Source organism: Oncorhynchus kisutch, linkage group LG10 (assembly GCF_002021735.2).
Source record: "Oncorhynchus kisutch isolate 150728-3 linkage group LG10, Okis_V2, whole genome shotgun sequence".
NCBI lineage: Eukaryota > Metazoa > Chordata > Actinopteri > Salmoniformes > Salmonidae > Oncorhynchus > Oncorhynchus kisutch.
In genome coordinates this window covers 20,171,583-20,194,306 of record NC_034183.2, presented here as the reverse complement: position 1 = coordinate 20,194,306, position 22,724 = coordinate 20,171,583, and the positions used below count along the sequence as shown (strand labels likewise).

The 22,724-nt window shown below is 41.9% G+C and overlaps 2 protein-coding genes across 2 annotated transcripts in view; one reads left to right on the top strand and one right to left on the bottom strand.

Annotated features, from left to right (window-relative positions):
- Positions 1–650: 650 nt before the first annotated feature.
- On the top strand, positions 651–20,326 carry LOC109897882 (chromatin assembly factor 1 subunit A-like). The gene is made up of 16 exons (XM_020492517.2): positions 651–958; positions 4,287–4,337; positions 4,863–5,479; positions 5,608–5,664; positions 5,792–6,036; positions 6,198–6,258; positions 6,380–6,451; positions 6,560–6,777; positions 11,425–11,596; positions 11,812–11,892; positions 12,578–12,682; positions 13,029–13,284; positions 15,601–15,739; positions 17,677–17,992; positions 18,094–18,175; positions 18,300–20,326. Exons 1-16 carry the CDS (start codon positions 892–894, stop codon positions 18,368–18,370), a joined length of 2,610 nt encoding a protein of 869 aa, XP_020348106.2. The 5' UTR covers positions 651–891; the 3' UTR covers positions 18,371–20,326.
- The window catches only part of LOC109897881 (UBX domain-containing protein 6-like), a 13,808-nt gene continuing 9,800 nt past the window's right edge, over positions 18,717–22,724 (bottom strand). The window contains exons 10-11 of the mRNA XM_020492514.2: positions 21,538–21,686; positions 18,717–21,419 (exon numbers count right to left, since the gene is read on the bottom strand). Of these exons, the coding sequence (XP_020348103.1) occupies positions 21,294–21,419; positions 21,538–21,686 (275 nt within the window). The 3' untranslated portion in view covers positions 18,717–21,293. The remainder of the gene's footprint in view (positions 21,420–21,537; positions 21,687–22,724) is intronic.

The window sequence follows — 22,724 nt, the reverse complement described above, 5'->3', positions numbered from 1 at the left end:
ATGGTTAAGTTGGCGAGAATTGCCTGTCCTTTTCGACATCAGACCTGCCTAATTCTCACTTGAAACATAGTTACAGTGTTTAATAGGATAATTACACAGCCCAGAGTGATCTGTTTTCGCAATTTGTAGTCTATAACATTTCAGATTTAGGTGTGATCATTTTTCACAAAAAGTAGTTTGGATGTTGTGAACTACTTTTTCAAAGTATATTTAGTTATGTAAACTACATGTTTCTTAAGGGTCGCTTTAGTGTAGCTTAACTTCTTCCAGTGTGAAGTAATTGGCAGCTACCTCCCTGATCTTGAGTATTACATAATACACTCCTTTTTAAATAATGTGATTTATTCTGCCAAACAAAATCAAACAGATTCCACTATTGTTACTCATGCTAATGTTGTTTACGACAAATTGGTGGGAGGGAGTTCTTGAAGTTTGTAGGAGTGGAAGTTCGTTTTTGTGAAGTTATTTTTGTTTTGTTTTAGTTAAGTTACCTCTACTTAATCGTATGGAGTTTCCTTTTGTCACCCCATATAGTTGGTGGCGACAATGCTCCAGAAATATTGGATCCAAATCTCCGTGAAACCCCACGGACGAAGAAGAGTTCTGGCCAATCAGCAAAGTATTCTGAGGAGAGCGACATACTCCCGCCAAATCTGACTGAAGACAAGCGCGAGGCAGTAAGGAGTTTCAAAGGGATCGTGTGTGAGATGCGGAAAGAGTAACATGTAGCTACTTAGTCTTAAAAAATAGTAAAACACAGTCAATTGTATATTATATTTAGCAGAATAACAGTGTTACTCTGGAAGACCTATCAATATTGCGACATCATATGGTTTTGTTATATTGCTACTGTTTTCCGCACAAGGATATCAAAAGTGAGGGAAGTTTCGGATGGTGATGCTGGCGGCGGAAGATCCATCCGTGGACGGGCATTTAGCATCCACTCCACGGAGGAGAGGTAGCGATGATATTTATATTTTAACCTTTCAAATGTTTTTGGAATTTAGTTATATACTTTTAAATTATTATTTATCTTTCAGTTTGCCTATGGCCACATAGTCAACAAAAAACTTCTGCCTTAATACATTAGCTAGCTACTATAACTAGCTAACGTTAGTTAACACGACATTAAGGTTAACTACTACGTTAGTTACTGTACAGTACACTAACGTTAACTGTTATAGTAGATAGCTAACGTTAGCGAATTAACGTTTTTATTAGCCAACCCCTCAACATTTCCAAGTATGTAGTGAAGTGTAAAATGTGGGTTTATGTACGCTTGAAGTTCACCTAGCTTGTATAGCTAACTATATGATCAATATTTTCTGAAATGAATCTAACTTTACTGTAACTTAGTTAGCTAACGTTATTCTTTATAGTTAACTATTCATCAGCCAGCTAACTAAGCAAGTTAGAATTGGTGTCAACCTTGTAGCGTGCTGCTTGCCCATGGCCTTCAGCTAACTAACGTTAGCTAGCAAGCTAATGTGCACCGAAATGATTGAACAGTGTATTGGTAGTTTTGCTCACCAGCTTGTTGATAACAGTTAACGTTAGTCGGAAAATATCATTTCGATTAGACATTGAGTTACAACACTGCCCGCTCGACAGCTAGAACCATTGACAATGGTTCATTTAATGGTCAATGACATTGTACTGCTGCATTTACTCATAAAGTAAAAGTGCATTGTAAAACAAAGTCCATCTAACGTTAGCTATGAGTGATGAGGGGGGATGGTTGTTGGATTGTCATCTTATCTCCCTCACTTTGTTTTGGTTACAGGTATGGGTGGCAATCAAACCTAGCAATGCCAACAATACGCTTGTTTTGGTTACTTTAACAAACGGAATTTGTTTATTTTACTTTGAGGCTAACCCTGTTCTCACCACCGTTAAATCTGTGAGTGTAGCCACAGCCGGGCTTTTACACTTGGCTTATATTCACCGAATGGCGGGAGAGAAAAGCAAACACCTCGCTTTACTTATCCCGATGACTTGTGCCATCCTCTCCTAGGTTTTTTTTATTTGTGATCCACCGACTTGATTCGGTATTATGTAGCAAAATGAAATTGTGTTTTTTTACATTGGATAAAAGTAGACTCAGAGCTACACAATTGTATATCATACACTGCATATTAGAAACAATGGGAAAGTAATTCTGCTTTGAAAGTTGATAAACCCCACCTTTTGAGAAAATGTTACTTAAATGTTTTGGTAAACCTACTGGAGAGCTCTTTAGTTTGGGTTATGTGAAAGAAGTGCTATAACCCCCAAACACATCTTGTTAAGTGGATGGGTCTCTACAGAAGGTGTAAACAGTACAGTGTAATGGTTACTTGCATAGTAGCAATATCAAAAAAAGAGTGTCAATATAAAGGAGGGAAAAAAAGGGCCAATGCCAGTAGAGAAAGAACAAAATAATATACCGTATGAACAAAAACATCAACATTATCAGTGATACTGGTGAAAGATGAGGTAGTTATATGTATACAATCAGGGGTAAAGTGGCTGAGCAGCAGGATAAAAAAAAATAGATAGTAGCAGCAATGTATGGCGTGTGTGTTAGGAGAGTCATGTGAATGTCCATAGAGGCACTGCAGATAGTGCTGATGACTGGGAACTCACTAACATTAGGCTATAACTAGCAATGCAAATTGCTTTCTGAGATAATATTACTACACAGATCATACACTTAACGGTAATGTTAGCTAGCTAGCAAGCCAGCCACCTAACTTTAGCTAGCCAGCTAACAGTAAGCTTTGACTTACAATGAAAACAACTTTCTGACTATTTGAAACGTATAGTATCTGAAACTGTAGCTAGACTCTTACCCGTATACATCGATGAATGCTTCACGGCAGACTGCAACCCCTTTCATTAAGTAAGACGTCCTGTGTCGTTTCCGTTTTGTTTGTACAGCTCGCTTGCTTGGCCCGTTATCAAGTCACTCTGGTTCACACTGCAATGCCATAAGAATCATCTGATATTTCTCCCTCTGTTACAGATGCCATGGTTGCCCTTAGTTTGAAGATGTAATCCAAAGACGGGTGTTTTATACAACAGCCTTCTGTGTTCCCTTAATAACGACTCCCTCTGCATTTGCAAACAAATGCCAGAATTATATTAATCTCTATCATACTCTGATTCTACCAAACATTTAACTGATTTCAAAACTCTTTCAACTTTTTCCGTGACAACACTGTTGATCACCGTTTCTTCCCCATCACTGTCATTAGAAGACTACAATGTCTTTGATGAAAATGTTTTTATACCTAAATCAGGGATTTCCTAATCGTCTGATTCATTTTCAGTCAGAGTCAGCATGGTACGATCGTCCTCCTGAAAGTAGTCCATCACAACTTTTTCCCTCTGCCCTTTGTCGATAGTGCCTGATAAATTCAGGGCAGCAATGTTGTTGAGAGCATTAGCAGCCCATTTGCTGTTCTCCATCGCTAATGTTATATCTTTTGAAAAAAAACTGCAGTAGAATGGATTATCTACACATAACGAGCAGCTCATTTTATAGACAGAAGATGCTACGCGGCAGACCAATCCTAAACTCTCTCGGCATGTCCGGCCCACTCATTATCTCAGCCGATCATGGCTAGCGAGAAAGCTGCTGTCTTTTTATGTGGCTAAACCAACTAGGCCCGTACTTTAACAACTTTATTTGCATTTACAGATGGCATATAGGTTTGTTATTAAGGCACGTGAAAGTTCAAATCTTCCAGAAGGCATTTCTGCCAAAAAAAACATTTTGATAATAATAAAAAAAATCTATAAACGTTCAAATGCCTTTCCTGTGAAGTCGTGACTTGCGATGATATGCCCAGTTTCCTGAAACGAGTCACATTTGATTTAACATTATATTTTAATTGAAGTGGCAGTCCATTTACTTGATAAGTATGTGCGAAGTCTAACTTAGCCGTTTCCTAATTGACTGACATGTATTTATTATTTCATTCCTTAAATAACCTGGATGCATTTGTTAAACTAACCATATGAGTAAACTAAGGACTAGCCTATAGCATGAATACAATTGAGTGGGGGGGATAAAGCAGTTAGTGTTTAAGTCATACAGTGTTGTGACTGTTTGTGTGGTTTGAACATATGAAGGTACTGCACATAATTCTTTGTTCCAGTGACAGAGTTGTGCAGCAATTAAAGTGACACAACTTGTTTGCAACTGGAAATATTTCTGTATTGCAAAACAGTCTGTTTGAGGACTGAAGGATTGCTTGTGGGATTGTTGTTATCTTATCTCCCTCACATTGTTTTGGTTACAGGTATGGATGGCAAAGTCAAACCCAGCAATGCCAATAAGAAGCTTGTTCAGGGTAAGTGAACCTCAGGTGTTTTGAATGCATATTACCTCCATATACTATTTGCCAGATTTCTGCTCGACCGATGTCACAACTTCCCTTTACCTGGCAATAGATAACAGTAAAACTCCAGTCAACATGTTTAAAAAGGTCAAAGGTGATGCCAAATCTTGGAATTTTATGTTTTTAAACTAGTACTTTGTGTTTTAAGTTGTAATTGTGGCTGAAATGTTGTGTGCTGCTATTTTGGCCAGGTCTCTCTTGTATAATAGATTTTTAATCTCAATGAGACTAACCTGGTAAAATAAACAATTACATGGTTTTATTTTGCTAAAGGAGAATGATACATCATAACATAATGCTATCAAACTATAAAAAAAATATATATTCAGAGATTCTAATTTAGTAAATTATATTACAATTAATACAATTCTTTAATTTAGTGTCTTTGCTTTCATTGTTTTCCCAAATACTTTTAAAGATAAATTGGATATAGTCCAACTTGAAAATCTGTGATAATAAATTGTATTTTCTCCTCAGCCCGCCTTCCATTTAAGCGTCTGAACCCAGAGCCCAAAGAGACCAGTGAACCCAAAAGAACTCGTGCCCTTCCCTGCCCAGAGCCTGGGCTCTCAGATGGGGAGAATGAATCTGAAATTTCCCCGCTACCCATGCGTCACGGACCAGCATTGGTTAACGGCCGCGGACCCCTGGATGGATTCATGAGTCACAGCAGCCGAACTTTCCCTGCCAAAATAATAGTTGTTCTCACTGAGGACTTCAATTCAACTGACCCTCTAAAACAACAACCTGCAACACCCATTTCTGCCTTGTGTCCTCCCACAAAAAACAACCACCAAAGCAAAACCCTGAGTGCTGTAACGGCCACCAAAACAGACCACACTGCCAAAACAGGGCAATTAGACTGCAAGGTGGGGGATGAACAGGATGGGGAGGAGGAGCAGGAAGGGGAGGACACTGCATCAATCTCACAGCTAGATACAACACAGGGATCTGACATAGAGGAAGAGTCTGTCAACCCTGATATGTCCAGTCATGGGAATGGGTCCATGCTGTCTCCTTCATCCACCAGCTCTCTGTCAGCGGCCGAGAGCTCCCCAGAGGCTGTCAGGACGGAGAACAATCGTACTGTCATGGTGAGTACCGACTCGCAAATCAGATTCAATAATCATTCAATGTCTGTCATCAGGGATCTTTGTGTAAATGTACACAGCAGAAAGCTTTTAAATTAATACGTGATCTATCTTACCTTCTCTCTTTACAGGAGCCACATTCCACCCCTAAAATAGAGCAGAAAACAGTGAAAAGACTCTCTATAAAGGTATAATGAGCTGTGATAGATTGCTTCTGTATTTCACTGCTAAGTGGCATAATTTTGCATCCCAATTACTTTTAATATCTACATCAAAATACTTATCTGAAGCTGAGTTTATTTCCTCTCTTCATAGAGTTTGCAGGAGCAAGCGGAAAGGCTACACCAGCGCCAAGAGAGAGAGCGGCAGCGGGAGGAGGCTAAAGTGGTTAAAGAGAAGAAAAAAGAGGAGGCTCGCAAACTGAAAGAGGAGAGAGAGAGGGAAAGAAAGGAGAAAAGGGAGAAAGAAGAGTGTGAAAAAAGAGGGAGAAAAGAAAAAGAGGAAAAGGAAAAAGCAGAGAAATTAAGAGCGAAAGAGGAGCATCGCAAATCAAAGCAAGAGTGAGTGTTGCTTGATCGAAAACCACCTAGAGCTACAGATCTGAAATGTCTTGTTACTTTTATATTGACTTGACTGGAAACATTTGATTGAATGTTTTTTATTTTTATTAAAGCAAATGTAATCCTTGCAATTTAATTAAACGTGATATAATTTCCCCCAGGGCAAAACTTGAAGGCAAGAGAAAGAAAGAGGAGGAGAAACGTTTGAAAGAAGAGAAGGATGTGAGTTGAAAAGGGATGTTCCTATTTTTTAAACTGGAGTCTAATGTCTGACATTTGACGGTTGACAATTGCCATGTCATTGTAACCGACCTGATAATACATCTGGAAATGTTCTATTCAGAGGCTCAAAGCAGAGAAAGCAGAGATAACAAGATTCCTACAGAAACCGAAGACTCCTCAGCAGGCCACAAAGGTAAGATAACTCTGACTGGATTGAAAAAGAAAACATAATCTTAATCATAAAATAGTGGCATGTTAATTTAATCTGTAACTTTCCTTCCTTCTGTCCCTCCCACCTCAGACCCTTGTGTCTGCCTGTGGAAAGTTTGCTCCATTTGAGATAAAGGAGCACATGGGTCTGGCGCCGCTGACACGTGTCCAGTGTGAGGAGGCAGTCCTGGATGAACTGGACCGGTACCTGGCTAAGCCTGATGGAAGCCTGCACGGCCTGAGGGACTGGACCAGAAATGAGCCCCGCAGATCAGGCCCAACCAAGCCCAGAAGCACAGACTCTATGAGGTGAGACCATCACACCCTAAAAATCAATTGTTGCGTGGCCATGATGGCAACAATAGGTGCTTTGAATTGCTGAACTCTTGACATTTTGTGAAACTACAAAGAATCTGCGATTTCCTACAGTAAAGAGGCTGTTTCTACATTGAAAAAAATACATAAAGGCAACATGTAAAGTGTTGGTTTCATGAGCTGAAAGAAATATCCCAGAAATGTTATATATGCACAAAAACCTTATTTCTCTCATTTTGTGCACAAATGTGTTTACCTCCCTGTTTGAGCAAGATCAAATAATCCATCCACATGAAGGGTGAGGCATATCAACAAGCTGAATAAACAGCATGATCATTACACAGGTGCACCTTGTGCAGGGGACAATAAGAGGTCGACCGATTATGATTTTCCAACGCCGAAACCGGTTATTGGAGGCCAATGCCAATTTAAAAATAAATTAAACAAAAACATGTATGTGTAATAATGACAATTGCAACAATACTGAATGAACACTTATTTTAACTTAATATAATACATTAATAAAATCAATTTAGCCTCTACAGTGGGGCAAAAAAGTATTTAGTCAGCCACCAATTGTGCAAGTTCTCCCATTTAGAAATATGAGAGGCCTGTAATTTTCATCATAGGTACACTTCAACTATGACAGACAAAATGAGGGGGGGGGGGTCCAGAAAATCACATTGTAGGATTTTTAATGAATTTATTTGCAAATTATGGTGGAAAATATGGCAATGACAGAGGTCAAATGTTTTCTGTAAGTCTTCACAAGGTTTTCACACACTGTTGCTGGTATTTTGGCCCATTCCTCCATGCATATCTCCTCTAGAGCAATGATGTTTTGGAGCTGTTGCTGGGCAACACAGACTTTCAACTCCCTCCAAAGATTTTCTATGGGGTTGAGATCTGGAGACTGGCTAGGCCACTCTAGGACCTTGAAATGCTTCTTACAAAGCCACTCCTTTGTTGCCTGGGTGGTGGATCATTGTCATGCTGAAAGACCCAGCCACGTTTCATCTTCAATGCCCTTGCTGATGGAAGGAGGTTTTCACTCAAAATCTCACGATACATGGCCCCATTCATTCTTTCCTTTACACGGATCAGTCGTCCTGGTCCCTTTGCAGAAAGACAGCCCCAAAGCATGATGTTTCCACTCCCATGCTTCACAGTAGGTATGGTATTCTTTGGATGCAACTCAGCATTCTTTGTCCTCCAAACCTGACGAGTTGAGGTTTTACCAAAAAGTTATATTTTGGTTTCATCTGACCATATGACATTCTCCCAATCTTCTTCTGGATCATCAAAATGCTCTCTAGCAAACTTCAGACGGGCCTGGACATGTACTGGCTTAAGCAGGGGTACACGTCTGGCACTGCAGGATTCGAGTCCCTGGCGGCGTAGTGTGTTACTGATGGTAGGCTTTGTTACTTTGGTCCCAGCTCTCTGCAGGTCATTCACTAGGTCCCCCCGTGTGGTTCTGGGATTCTTGTGATAATTTTGACCCCACGGGGTGAGATCTTGCGTGGAGCCCCAGATCGATGGAGATTATCAGTGGTCTTGTATGTCTTCCATTTCCTAATAATTGCTCCCACCATTGATTTCTTCAAACCAAGCTGCTTACCTATTGCAGATTCAGTCTTCCCAGCCTGGTGCAGGTCTACAATTTTGTTTCTGGTGTCCTTTGACAGCTCTTTGGTCTTGGCCATAGTGGAGTTTGGAGTGTGACTGTTTGAGGTTGTGGACAGGTGTCTTTTATACTGATAACAAGTTCAAACAGGTGCCATTAATACAGGTAACGAGTGGAGGACAGAGGAGCCTCTTAAAGAAGAAGTTACAGGTCTGTGAGAGCCAGATATCTTGCTTGTTTGTAGGTGACCAAATACTTATTTTCCACCATATTTTGCAAATAAATTGATCGTAGGATTTTTTATGTGATTTTTTTTTTCTTTTTTCTCATTATGTCTGTCATAGTTGAAGTGTACCTGATGAAAATTACAGGCCTCTCATCTTGTTAAGTGGGAGAACTTGCACAATTGGTGGCTGACCACTTTTTTTTTCCCACTGAAGCATGTTCAATTTGTTTTAAATAATGCAAAAACAAAGTGTTGGAGAAGAAAGTAAAAGTGCAATATGTGCCATGTAAAAAATCTAACGTTTTAGTTCCTTGCTCAGAACATGAGGACATATGAAAGCCGGTGGTTCCTTTTAACATGAGACTTCAATATTCGAAGGTACGAGGTTTTAGGTTGTCGTTATTATAGGAATTATAGGACTATTTCTCTCTATACGATTTGTATTTCATATACCTTTGACTATTGGATGTTATTTTTGGCACTTTATTATTGCCAGTGTAACAGTATAGCTTCCGTCCCTCTCCTCGCCCCTACCTGGGCTCGAACCAGGAACACATCGACAACAGCCACCCTCGAAGCAGCGTTACCCATGCAGAGCAAGGGGAACAACTACTCCAAGTCTCAGAGCGAGTGATGTTTGAAACGCTATTAGCGCGCACCCCGCTAACTAGCTAGCCATTTCACATCGGTTACACCAGCCTAATCTCGGGAGTTGATAGGCTTGAAGTCATAAACAGCTCAATGCTTGAAGCACAGCGAAGAGCTGCTGGCAAAACGCACAAAAGTGCTGTTTGAATGAATGCTTACGAGCCTGCTGGTGCCTACCATCGTTCAGTCAGACTGCTCTATCAAATCATAGACTTAGTTATAACATAACACACAGAAATACGAGCCTTAGGTCATTAAAATGGTAGAATCCGGAAAGTATCATTTCGACAACAAATGTTTATTCTTTCAGTGAAATGCGGAACCGTTCCGTATTTTATCTAACGGATGACATCCCAAAGTCTAAATATTGCTGTTACATTGTACAACCTTCAATGTTATGTCATAATTATGTGCAATTCTTGCAAATTAACTACGGTCTTTGTTAGGAATAAATGGACTTCACACAGTTCGCAATGAGCCAGGCGGCCCAAACGGCTTCATATACTGACTGCTTGCACGGAACGCAAGAGAAATTACACAATTTCCCTAGTTATAAGAAATTCATGTTAGCAGGCAATATGCAGGTTTAAAAATATATATACTTGTGTATTGATTTTAAAGAAAGGCATTGATGTTTATGATTCGGTACAAATGCGCTTGTTAAATCATCACCCGTTTGTCGAAGTAGGCTGTGATTCAATGAGAAATTAACAAGCATCGCATCGATTATATGCAACGCAGGACACGCTAGAAAGCTACACATGGTTGATGATATTACTAGTTTAACTTGTGATTATGTTAAGATAAGTTTAATGCTAGCTAGCAACTTACCGTGGCTTCTTGTTGCCCTCCCGTAACAGGTAGTCAGTCTGCCATGCAGGCTCCTCGTGGAGTGCAATGTAAGGCAGGTGGTTAGAGAGTTGGACTAGTAACTGGAAGGTTGCAAAAACGAATCCCTGAGCTGACAAGGTAAAATCTGTCGTTCTGTCCCTGAACAAGGCAGTTAACCCACCGTTTCTAGGCCGTCATTGAAACTAAGAATGTGTTCTTAACTGACTTGCCTAGTTAAATAAAGTTGTAAAAAAAAAAAACTGCTAATCGGTGTCCAAAAATACCGATTACCGATTGTTATGAAAACTTGAAATCGGCCCTAATTAATCTGTCGACCTCTACTCTAAAGGGTGCAGTTTTGTCACACAATACAATGCCACCGATGTTTTGGGGGAGTCACCTGTGGGATCTTCAGACCAGCCACCCGGACAGTTGATGAAACTGTGGATTTGCACATCCAAGGAATTTCTGCATAAACTGTCTCAGGGATGCTCATCTGCATGCACCAGGGTCTTGACCTGACTGCAGTTTAGCGTCATAACCGACTTCAGTGGACAATGTTCACCTTCAATGGCCACTGTGACACTGGAGAAGTGTGCTCTTCACGGATTAATCCCGGTTTCAATCGTACAGGGCAGATGACAGGCAAGCGTGTATGGCGTCGTGTGGGAGAGGGGCTTGCTGATGTCAACATTGTGAACAGAATGCACCATGATGCGGTTATATGGTATGGGAAGGCATTAGCTACGGACAACAAACCTCATGTTTCAACATGGTAATGCACGGCCCCATGTCGCAAGGATCTGTACACAATGCCTGGAAGCTGAAAATGGCCCAGTTCTTCCATGGCCTGCATACTCACCAGACGTATCACCCATTGAGTATGTTTGGGATGCTCTGGATCGACATGTACGACAGCGTGTTCCAGTTCCCGACAATATTCAGCAACTTCGCACAGCCATTGAAGAGGAATGGGGCAACATTCCACAGGCCACTATCAGTCTGATCAACTTTATGCAAAGGAGATGTGTTGCGCTGCATGAGGGAAATAGTGGTTACACCAGATGCTGACAGGTTCTCTGATCCACGCCCCTACCTTTTTTTAAGGGATATGACCAACAGATTCATATCTGTATTGTCAGTAATGTCAAATTCATAGATTAGGGCCTAATGAATTTTCCAATTGACTGATTTCCTTAAATGGACTTACTCCGTATAGTCTTTGAAATCGCTGCATGTTGCGATTTTATATTTTTGTTCATTGTATGTACACTCCTATAGTCTTTGGCCCTCTCTGTTCTCTGCATAGGGAGTGTATAGTTATAGTTCAGGGGCCTAAACCGGACGGTGTGCCTGACCGGCAGCGCTATGGCCGCATGAAGCTCCTTCAGTTCCGTGAGAACTACCGGCCTGCCTACTGGGGCACGTGGAGTAAAAAGAGCCCCCACATCTCCCCACGTTACCCTCTCAGACAGGACAAGGTAAGACTTCCCTCATTCTCTGACCATGATCCTTGAAGCCTTTCACTTCCTTACATCTTAGTTTCTGACATATTGCTCTCACTAACCCTGCCATATCCAATTTGTCAAGTGGTGCCATGAGTGAAGAATGTGTTCTGGGGGTGATATCAGTTGCACTGTGACTTCCATGTTTGACGAGTTTCTATGTATGACTAAAGTTTGTGTGTTCTCACTAGGTCCTGTTGGATTATGAAGTAGACAGTGATGAGGAGTGGGAGGAGGAGGAGCCAGGAGAGTCCCTGTCACACAGTGAAGGGGTAGGTCTCTCTTCAATACTCTTCTGTCACAGCTTTAGATGCTCTGCTGTTCTGTTTGATATCAAGATTTGCTCATTGTTGTAGCTGAATCGTTACTGCTGGTTGTGAGGGTCTAAAGGGAGGGGAGACTTTTTTTTGAGGGGGGGCGGACTCTGTCAGTCTCAACTTACTGTTAAGAGTTAGAATACACATGGTGCAATTTTGAAATTTGTTTGAGTCAGCAGTCACTTAATTAGCCCATGTCAGCAATTTTAAATCTAAATGTGTAGTAAGCATGGTCGACTTACCAACCGGGGTGGGGTCCATTGATCATCAGTTATCATGTAAAAAATAAATAAATAAGAAATGCTAACAATTGCCTCCACTCTATGGCAAAATGTGTAGAATTTGTGTAGAATTGCTGTAAAACTGCTAATTTGTCTGTCCGCCCAATTGCAAAATGAGTAGAATTGCATGAAATTAGTTATAAAATTGCAGTCTTTTTTTCCACCCCATGGCAAAATGTGTAGAATTTCAGGAGATGATAAACCTAGAAAAAAAAATACCTTGGCTGTCAATTAGGTGGGCCGTTAAAATATTTTGCTCACAAGGTTGGGGGGGATGTTTGTGGGTACGCAGACCCACTGCGGCCCCCACCCCAATCAATGTTGCCTATCCCTGACTAAACAGACTCTTGTTTTTGCAGGAGGATAATGATGAGGGATGTGAAAATGACGATGACGATGAGGATGGTTTCTTTGTACCCCATGGTTACCTATCAGATGGCGAGGGGGCATTGGAGGAGGAAGAGGTAGGTTAAATTGCCCCTACAATCCGTATGCATGCCTCATTCATTTTCTTTACTGTTCTTTTCCGGTGGTCTGGTATGACTAATAATGGATATAATGTAAGTACTTAGTGCTTTAGTGGGCCTCCCGAGTGGCGCAGCAGTCTAAGGTGTCATTATAGACTCAGGTTTGATCCCAGACTGTGTCACAACCAGCTGTGATCAGAAGTCCCTTAGGGTTGCGCACAATTGGCCCAGTGTCGTTAGGGGAGGGTTTGGTTGGTGGGGCTTGGTTCATCGCGCTCGTCAGTTGAACAGTGTATGTTGAGCACTCACCTTAATTGCTCCTATCTCTGTGACGTGATTCCAGGAGGGTGGCGACCCAGAGAAGCAGAAGGTTCGTCAGAAGCTGAAAGCCCGGGAGTGGGACGAGCTGATGGCCAAGAAGAAGGTAAAGGTGCTGGAGGTGGTGGTGAGAGGCTGTGTATGGGAGGGAGAGGGTCCTCCTCTGGAGCTATTCCAGCAATTCGCTGTGTGCCTGGTAGAACCCCTGCCAAAGCCGGAGCCCACCACCCCAGAGGACTACGCACAGAAACTAAAACAGAAGCTACAAGAAGATGAGCTGCGTGAGTACATTCTTATGTCTGGGGGAACATGCAGATATACAGAGTTCATTGTGTGTGTTGTCATTTCGAGAGACTTACAGGAGCATTTAGGTTTAAGTGCTTTGCTCAAGGGCACATCGGTAGATTGTTTTTTCGTAGTTGGCACAGGGATTCGAACCAGCAAACTTTAGGTTACTGGTCCAACGCCCTTAAACACTAGGCTCTCTCCAATATTCATGTCCATTTCAGCCTTAGTCTTGCCACCGTTAAGTGGTAGTGATCATCTGAGTCATTGACTGACTGAAGCGGGATGAAATGTAGTTCATGGTTTGGATGGAAAACCTGTGACTGTGTTTGTCTTTGATGCTTATCTGAGTTCTTACAGAATAATGTAAATGAGTAATTTGGTTGAGCCATGTGTTGTTTGAATAGTGTCACTATTGTCTGATTTTCCTTGAGTAGCTCTGAGTGGCCAAACTGTAATGACCTGTGCCTTTACTGACTTTAGCAAGCATGCACTTGTATTTACACAAAAATCTGTGTTTTGATTGTGGAGATGGACTTTACACCCAAGACCAACATGCGATTTATCTGCACTCATGCCGCATCGAGAGCGAGCTAAATCAAACACCAACTATTTCGCCTCATGTGTGGAGTTGCAGAAAAGAGAGACCACATATGCCAATGTGGTTGTTTTTATAAAAATCGAGTTATGTTTCGCCAAGAAAACATACCTGTTTGTCATCAGGAAAATGTAAACGGTTATGAAGGGAGACTTTCAAAACTGGATTGAGTGAAGTAGCAGAAAATGTGCTTAATGATTATGAGCTCTGTCTGTATGCAATTACTTGGGCCTAAAACATGGAGAGCTACACAGGTTTGCTAAATTACTATATATATTTGTCTAATATTTAGTCTATTTACTTAAATGTCTAGCTCTCTGTTGTAAACAATTGACTGTCCTCTCAGACAAAATTTTGCCAAATTGGTGATTGGTTGACTATATGACACAGGCTTACGTCTTGTCTTTTTTCAGTTGCATTGTGCAGAATATCAGATCTTTCAACAGTTGTAGTGTTTAACCTCACCAGATCTTATCATATTGACCGCAAAAAAGACTAATTGGAATGCAATGAATGTCAATTCTGATAAAAAAAATTAATGTGAAGTCTGAAATACGGTACAAATGTACATTTTTTTGTAAATGGGTCGGTAAACCTGAAAAGGGGCTGAAATACCAGGCGGTGTCAGAGGAAGGCGGAAAGCCCTTAAAATTGTCAGACTCCAGCCTCCCTAGTCATAGACTGTTCTCTCTGCTACCGCACGGCAAGCGGTACTGGAGTGCCAAGTCTAGGTCCAAGAGGCTTCTAAACAGCTTCTACCCCCAAGCCATAAGACTCCTGAACCTCTAATCAAATGGCTACCCAGACTATACTATTTGCATTGCCCCTCCCCTCTGCACACTACTGCCACTCTCTGTTGTCATCTATACATGGTCACTGATAACTCTACCTACATGTACATGCTACCTCAACTGGCCAGTGCCCCCACACATTGACTCTGTACCGGCCCCCCCATATATATATAATTTTTTGCTGCTGCTCTTTATATTTTTTGTGAAACTGCACTGTTGGTTAGGGGCTCGTAAGTAAGCATTTCACTGGGTCTACACCTGTTTTATTCTGCGCATGTGACTAATACAATTTGATTTGACATACAGGATTGTTCCAGGAATAGTGGGAGGTATTGTCACCATAACACATGGTCAATTTACTAGACTACAATGTTCATTGCAATCAGCCGACGCAATAAAATCATCCGACGCAATTTTATACACATGAACACACAGGCTTCAGATAAGCACATCAAATTCAATAGAGTAAATTGACAATGCGTCAGTAATACTCAATCGTTTATTTTATTTTTTAAGTCCCCCAAAGTTGGACTTTTGTTGCCTTTTGGAGAGTTCATTTCTCATTCGTGGGAGCTAAGCCCGGCGGCTCCCCTGTAATTCACCTTGTGCTTGCTTCAGTCATTGATTGCTGTCCAGACTGCAAGGGAGACTAGACTCTAGTCTAAACTAGAGACATCAAAGATCTGTATCGTTTTCAGACAAGCTTTATATGCTGCTTCTGAGTCACTCAGTATTTACTGTGCCAACAAGTAATTGTGAACAGTGAACAACAGGTCTTTAAGGCTGACCTGAGTTGCTCTGTAGCAGCCTGGGGGAGTATATGATCATATTGGATGCAGCCTTTTGCCCAAACTTTGTATGAATAGGCCTAGATGTAGAATGTGTTTTCAAACACCTTCCCATTTCCCCTACCATATCTTCAGTGCTGTCCCAGTTGCTGCCACTGCTCCATGGAAATGTGAACAGCAATAAGGTGATCATCACAGAGTTCCAGGAGTTTTGTCGCCAGAAATTGACCTCTACTATTTCCAGCCCCCAGAACTCGGGAGACATTCCTACCAGGTAACTTTAAACCTGATTTACTAAACATTAGCTATTTTACATAATGAGTAAATCATATATGGTCACTATTAAACTCATATTATGAACTGGGTGGTTCAAGCCCTGAATGCTGATTTGGCTAACAGCCATGGTATATCAGACCGTATTCCATGGGTATGACAACATTTCTTTTTTACTTCTTTAATTATGTTGGTAACCAGTTTATAATAGCAATAAGGCACCTCTGGGGTTTGTGATATATGGCCAATTTACCACGGCTAAGGGCTGTATCCAGGCACTCCACGTTGCGTTGTGCTTAAGATTAGCCCTTAGCTGTGGTATATGGCCATATACTATGCATTGTGAAAGTATTGAGACCCCTTGACGTTACAGCCTCACTCTAAAATGTATTAAATAAAAACTTTATCAATCTACACACAATAACTCACAATTACAAAGCGAAAACAGGTTTTTGTAATATTTGACAAATGTACATACTTATTTACGTAAGTATTCAGACCCTTTGCTATGAGACTTGAAATTGAGCTCGGGTGCATCCTGTTTCCATTGATCATCCTCGATGTTTCTACAACGGTTGTAGTCCACCTGGTAAATTCAATTGATTGGACATGATTTAGACAGGTGTGTGCCTTTCCATGTAAGCTCCCACAGTTGACAGTGCATGTCAGAGCAAAACCCAAGACATGAGGTTGAAGGAATTATCTGTAGAGCTCTGAGACAGGATTTTGGGGAAGGGTACCAAAAAATGTCTGCAGCATTAAAGGTCCCCAAGAACATGGTCCCCAAGATGGAGTGGCCTCCATCACTCTTAAATGGAAGAAGTTTGGAACCACCAAGATTGGCCACCCTGCCAAACTGAGCAATCGGGGGGGGGGGGGCGGCTTGGGTTAGGGAGGTGACCTGAGAACCCGATGGACACTCTAACAGAGTTCCTCTGTGGAGATGGGAGAACCTTCCAGAATGACAAAACATCTCTGCAGCACTCCACCAATCAGGCCTTTATGGTAGAGGGGCCAGACGGTAGCCATTCCTCAGTAAAGGGAATATGACAGGCCCCTTGGAGGCACATAAAGGACACTCAGACCATGAGAAACAAGATTCTCTGGTCTGATAAAAGCAAGCTTGAACTCTTTGGCCTGAATGCCAAGCTTCACGTCTGGAGGAAACCTGGCACCATCCCTATGGTGAAGTGCGGTGGCAGCATCATGGTGTGGGGATGTTTTTCAGCAGCAGGGACTGTGTAACTTGTCAGGATTGAGGGAAAGATGAACAGAGCAAAGTACAGAGAGATCCTTAATGAAAGCCTTCTCCAGAGGGCTCAGGACCTCAGACTGGGGTGAAGGTTCACCTTCCAACAGGACAATGACCCTAAGAACATAGCCAAGACAACTCAGGAGTGGCTTTGGGACAAGTATCTGAATGTCCCTGAGTGTCTCAGCCAGAGCCCGGAAATGAGCCCGATCAAACATCTCTGGAGAGACCTGAAAATAGCTGTGCAGTGACGCTCCCCATACAACCTGACAGAGCTTGAGAGGATCTGCATAGAAGAATGGGAGAAACTCCCCAAATACCCAAGAAGACTAAAGGCTTTTATTGCTGCCAAAGGTGCTTCAACAAAGTACTGTGTAAAGGGTCTAAATACTTATGTAAATGTGATCTTTCTGGGGGTTTTATAAATATAAAATAAATACATTTGCAAACATTCTTAACCTGTTTTTGATTTGTCATTATGGGGTATTGTGTGTAGATGGGGGGGGGACACACACACACAATTTAATCTATTTTAAAATAAGGCTGTAACGCAACAAAGTGGAAAAAGTCTAGGGGTCTGAATTCTTTCCGAATGCACTGTACCACACCCCCTCGGCCTTATTGCAAGTGCAAATGCTATATAAAAGCTGAATTTTCTTCTTAACTGAGATGGTCTTTTGCCTTAGGATCCGTCTGAAGCGCCTTATCAAGGGAAATGCCATGTATGAGAAGCGCTCGGCCTACAGACGCTGCTGCTGGTACATACACACAGAGGTCCTGGCTCGCTTCAGCCAGGAGGCTCTCCCTGTGCCCTGCCAGTGGAACTACCTCACCTCTGGGGCCCATGTGTCCCGTGAAGAAGCCTCGGCGGCCACAGGCTCACTGGGCAACTCTCCAACCACCTCACAGACCTCCACCACACCCTCCTCCTCCAACAAAAGGAAGAGTGCCGGCAGCATGTCTATCACCAAGTTCATGAAGAAGGCTGCCGACCCTGAGCAGGTATGACAGTCTGATAAACTATGCATATGAAGTCCTTTTGCTCAGATCCTATTGCTAAGATGACTGTGTATCAGATTTTCATGAGCACTCCTTTGTTCCAGGCTCATGAGATGGATGGGTTCCAGGCAGACACAGAGGAGGATGAGGATGAAACAGACTGCGTCATAATCCGTACACAGAAAGGTGAGACCTCAAAATAACTTTCCTGACAGATTGTTTGGCCCTGATGGACACGTTGTATTTGGTTTCCCGAGATAAGTAAGAAGGGAGGTATTGTCAGTGACACTAAATATGTCTTCCCCTGCAGGATCTTCCAGAAAGGATACCTCCCCCACAGAGAATGAGCACACAGAAAAAATTGAGGTGACCTCCCTCTGATACGACTGCTCTCCCCCTGCTCCGGCCCATTCCCACCCCGGCCACCACCTAAGAACTGCCCCCTGACTCTGGGGGTGTGTACCCAGTGTCAAATAGAATCAGGTCTTCAATCAAGATAACATTCTGTAGTGGCACACATGCCACCCACACAGTATTACTTCCCACTCTGCTCCTCTAAGTACCAGACATCTGCATGTAAAAATGAAAGTGTCTGAGAAACTTATTAGGACATGGTTTATTTTTGTCCAATGCTCAACCATTTTATTACTTGGTTCAGTTGGAGTGTCAGACATGTTTATATGGATGTCTTTGCTTGGTGAGGAGTGGAAGGTGGCTGACAGGCAACTCTGCTACTATGGTAGATTGGGTGGCCGTTCTAGTAGTTGCCGTGTGCTGGCCCATGTGTCCTCCTTTTAATACATATATACAGTACCAGTCAAAAGTTTGGAGACACCTACTCATTCAAAGATTTTTCTTTATTTTTACTATTTTATACATTTCATAGTTTGGCTATCACATATGGAATCATGTAGAAAACCAATTCAAAATGTTATGAGATTCTTCAAAGTAGCCACCTGTTGCTTTGCACACTTTTGGGATTTTATCAACCAGCTTCATGAGTGCTTTTCCAAAAGTCTTGAAGGAGTTCCCACATATACTGAGCACTTGTTAGCTGCTTTTCCTTCACTCTGCAGTCCAACTCAACCAAATTGAGATGGGTGGAATGAGGTCGGGTGATTGTGGGGGCTAGGTCGTCTGATGCAGCACTCCATCACTCTGCTTTTTGGTCAAATAGTCCTTACACAGCCTGGCGGTGTGTTGGATTGATTAACAAATTATATTCCCACTAAGAGTAAACCAGATGGGATGGTGAATCGCTCCAGAATGCTGTGGTAACCATGCTGGTTAAGTGTGCCTTGAATTCTAAATAAATCACGGACAGTGTCAGTACCATCACACCTCCTCCATGCTTCACGGTGGGAACCACACATGCGGCCATCATCCATTCACCTACTCTGTGTCTCAAAGATGTTGGTTGGAACCAAAAATCTGAAATTTGGACTGATCAGACTAAAGGACAGATTTCCACTGCTCGTGTTTCTTGGCCCAAGCAAGTCTTATTGGTGTCTTTTAGTAGTGATTTCTTTGCAGCAACTCAACAGTTGATGTTAAGATGTGTCTGTTACTTGAACTGTGTGAAGCATTTGAGGCTGGTAACTCCAAAGAACTTGTCCTCTGCAGCAGAGGTAATTCTGGGTCTTCCTGTGGTTTTATGAGAGCCAGTTTATTCATAGCGCTTGATGGTTTTTGCAGCTGCACTTGAAGAAACTTTCAAAGTTCTTAATTTTCCAGATTGACTGGACTATCATTTCTCTTTGCTTATTTGAGCTATCTTCTGTATACCACCCTACCTTGTCACAACACAACTGATTGGCTCAAACGCATTAAGGAAAGAAGTTCCACACACCTGTTAATTGAAACGCATTCCAGGTGACTACCTCAAAGCTGGTTGAGAGAATGCCAAGCTGTCAAGGCACAGGGTGGCTTCTTTGAAGAATATCAAATATTTTCATTTGATTCCATGTGTTATTTCATAGTACGATGAAACAAACCCTGGAATGTTTGTGTATATATGCATTTGTTTAAAAAAAATACTTGACCTGGTTGAATGTACTGCACTTTTATGCCTTGTTCCCCTTATCTGGATACCTTTATCAACATCCCACCACTCATCCCTGTATGGTTTCAATATGGCAGGTACTGTTTCAGGCTGCTAAACAGTGCTTTGTGTTCTTAATAATGGTTTAGAGGTGGAACAGGTAATGGCCGGCCATTATTAAAAACATTGCCAATGAAAGGCAAATGGCAGAGACATTCAGAATGCTTTCCTGTCCCAGTTTTCAGGTATGATTAAAGGTCTCACTGTCTTTAAATAAAGCAATATTTAAATGTTAACATGCTATTATGTGAATATACTGACGAAAGAAAACGCACGATTCAGCTTTGATACTTAGCATTACCTTCATTATAGCGATTCCTAAACAAGGTTAGGAAACATTTAGATCAACAGAGCTAATCGCTGCTGTGATGAGAACTAGTGTTGCTGTTCATGTCTGAACTTAAACATTGGAGAAGTTATGGCTGCCTGTGTGCAGTGCACAGGTTACACAGATGCTGTGAGGAGAGGTAGATTGTCATCCCAGGCAGCACTGGATCAAGACTTGGGGACAAACCTCAGCTCATTGTTGGTCTCAAGTGTTGATTAGATACAGTACACACCGCCACTATCAAACAGATTACCATGTTGCTGACAACTTAGAAATCGAATGAAAGTAGCCAAGTAGTAACTGCTTTGACAAAACCCTTTTGCCCTCCTATTCAATGACAAAGGGAGCTTCTAACATCAGCTCTGTCCAGTAACCTTTTGAAGGTATAATTTGACATGTTTGCTGCTGCAACCTTAAAGTGCTACTTAAATACAATATTACAGGCTCCATCAAATAAAATGGCTTAACCAATAACTATTATACATTGTAGTCCACAGCTGGTCTGGCTCACAAAAAACAGCTACTGAATCCTAACCACTAGACAAGCAGTGTGGTCCACCACTCACATGTAAAGCTAGAACTGTATCTGAATATTTGTTGTAAAAGCAGGATTTATGTTGGAGCAGAGCAGAATGGAGTCTCATACCATGCTAAGGTGACTGATTCGCCTAACCGTAGGTGTAAGGGAGCCATTTCACAGTCCTCATCCTACATTCAGGGTACAATACAAATAACACTGAATGGTGTTTGTCTCCTATCTCTCATCCTTTAATGGATTAGTAGTTATTTCTACAGCCTTAAATGTGGTTTGGGGATGAAGGTGTCATCTCCAACCTGGGAGGGGTAGGAGACCCAGGGACAAACACCGCTTCTGCTCAGCTAAGGGTCTGAATATTCTCCAGTAGCTCTGGCTTGAGGAGTGCAGAGCACTTTCCACCGCCAGCTGCAATGTCCGCTTGAACTGCGGCATCCCAGGAAAACGTCAGCAGAACCGCAGGGACCTCCAAGAGAGACAGACACTAGTCAGAACCTTCCCTTTGTACAACAAAAGTAAATGGATGGAATTGTTTATTTTGCCTGCCATTTACATTTGTGACAATATTGTGAGTCTCTGCTTACCAGGCTACATTGATTCAGGGCCACCTCTTGGTCCTCCTGGAGTTTGTGTCCTCCAGGTGCCACCAGCTCAAAGGGCTGCCAGCCATCTACCAGGGAGTCCCGCACAAACTGGAAGAGCACAGACACCTTGTCCCAGGCCAGGAAAGTGCCTGAAGGGCATAATGTGTGATAAGAGAGCCAGTAGTCAGCCAATACAAATTTAGTAAAGGTAAGAGGATACAACTATAAGAAGATGTAATATACAGTTTAAGTCGGAAGTTAACTTTCAGTTTCACAATTTCTGACATTTAAACGTAGTAGAAATTCCCTGTCAGTTAGGATCAACACTTTATTTTAAGAATGGGAAATGTCAGAATAACAGCAGAGTGAATTATTTCAGCTTTTATTTCTTTCATCACATTCCCAGTGGGTCAAGTTTACAAACTCAATTAGTATTTGGTAGCATTGCCTTTAAATTGTTTAACTTGGGTCAAATGTTTTGGGTAGCCTTCCACAATAAGTTGTGTGAATTTTGGCCCATTCCTCCTGACAGAACTGGTGTAACAGTCAGGTTTGTAGGCCTCCTTGCTGGCACACGCCTTTTCAGTTCTTCCCACAAATTTTCTATGGAATTGAGGTCAGGGCTTTGATGGCCACTCCAATGTCCTTAAGCCATTTTGACGACAACTTTGGAAGTATGCTTGGGGTCATTGTGCATTTGGAAGACCATTTGTGACCAAGCTTTAACTTCCTGACTGATGTCTTGAGATGTTGCTTCAATAAATCCACATAATTTTTGTTCCTCATGATGTCATCTATTTTGTGAAGTGCACCAGTCCCTCCTGCAGCAAAGCACCCCCCGTGCTTCACGGTTGGGATGGTGTCCTTCGGCTTGCAAGCCTCCACCCTTTTCCCTCCTGTTTATATTTGCATACTATTGTTTGTTCAGATGAACGTGGTAGCTTCTGGAATTTGGAAATTGCTCAGGATGAACCAGACTTGGAGGTCTACAATTTTTTCTGTGATTTCTTTTGATTTTCCTATGTCAAGCAAAGAGGCACTGAGTTTGAAGGTAGGCCTTGAAATACTTCCACAGGTACACCTCCAATTGACTCAAGTGATATCAATTAGCCTATCAGAAGCTTCTAAAGCCATGACATAATTTTCTGTAATTTTCCAAGCCGTTTAAAGGCACAGTCAACTTAGTG

Coding starts and splice junctions, on each gene's coding strand:
- LOC109897882 (XM_020492517.2), top strand. CDS start 892: ATGGTGATGCTGGCGGCGGAAGATCCATCCGTGGACGGGCATTTAGCA. Junction 6,778..11,424: donor AGAAGCACAGACTCTATGAG/GTGAGACCATCA, acceptor TTCTCTGCATAG/GGAGTGTATAGTTATAGTTC. Junction 13,285..15,600: donor GCTACAAGAAGATGAGCTGC/GTGAGTACATTC, acceptor CCATATCTTCAG/TGCTGTCCCAGTTGCTGCCA.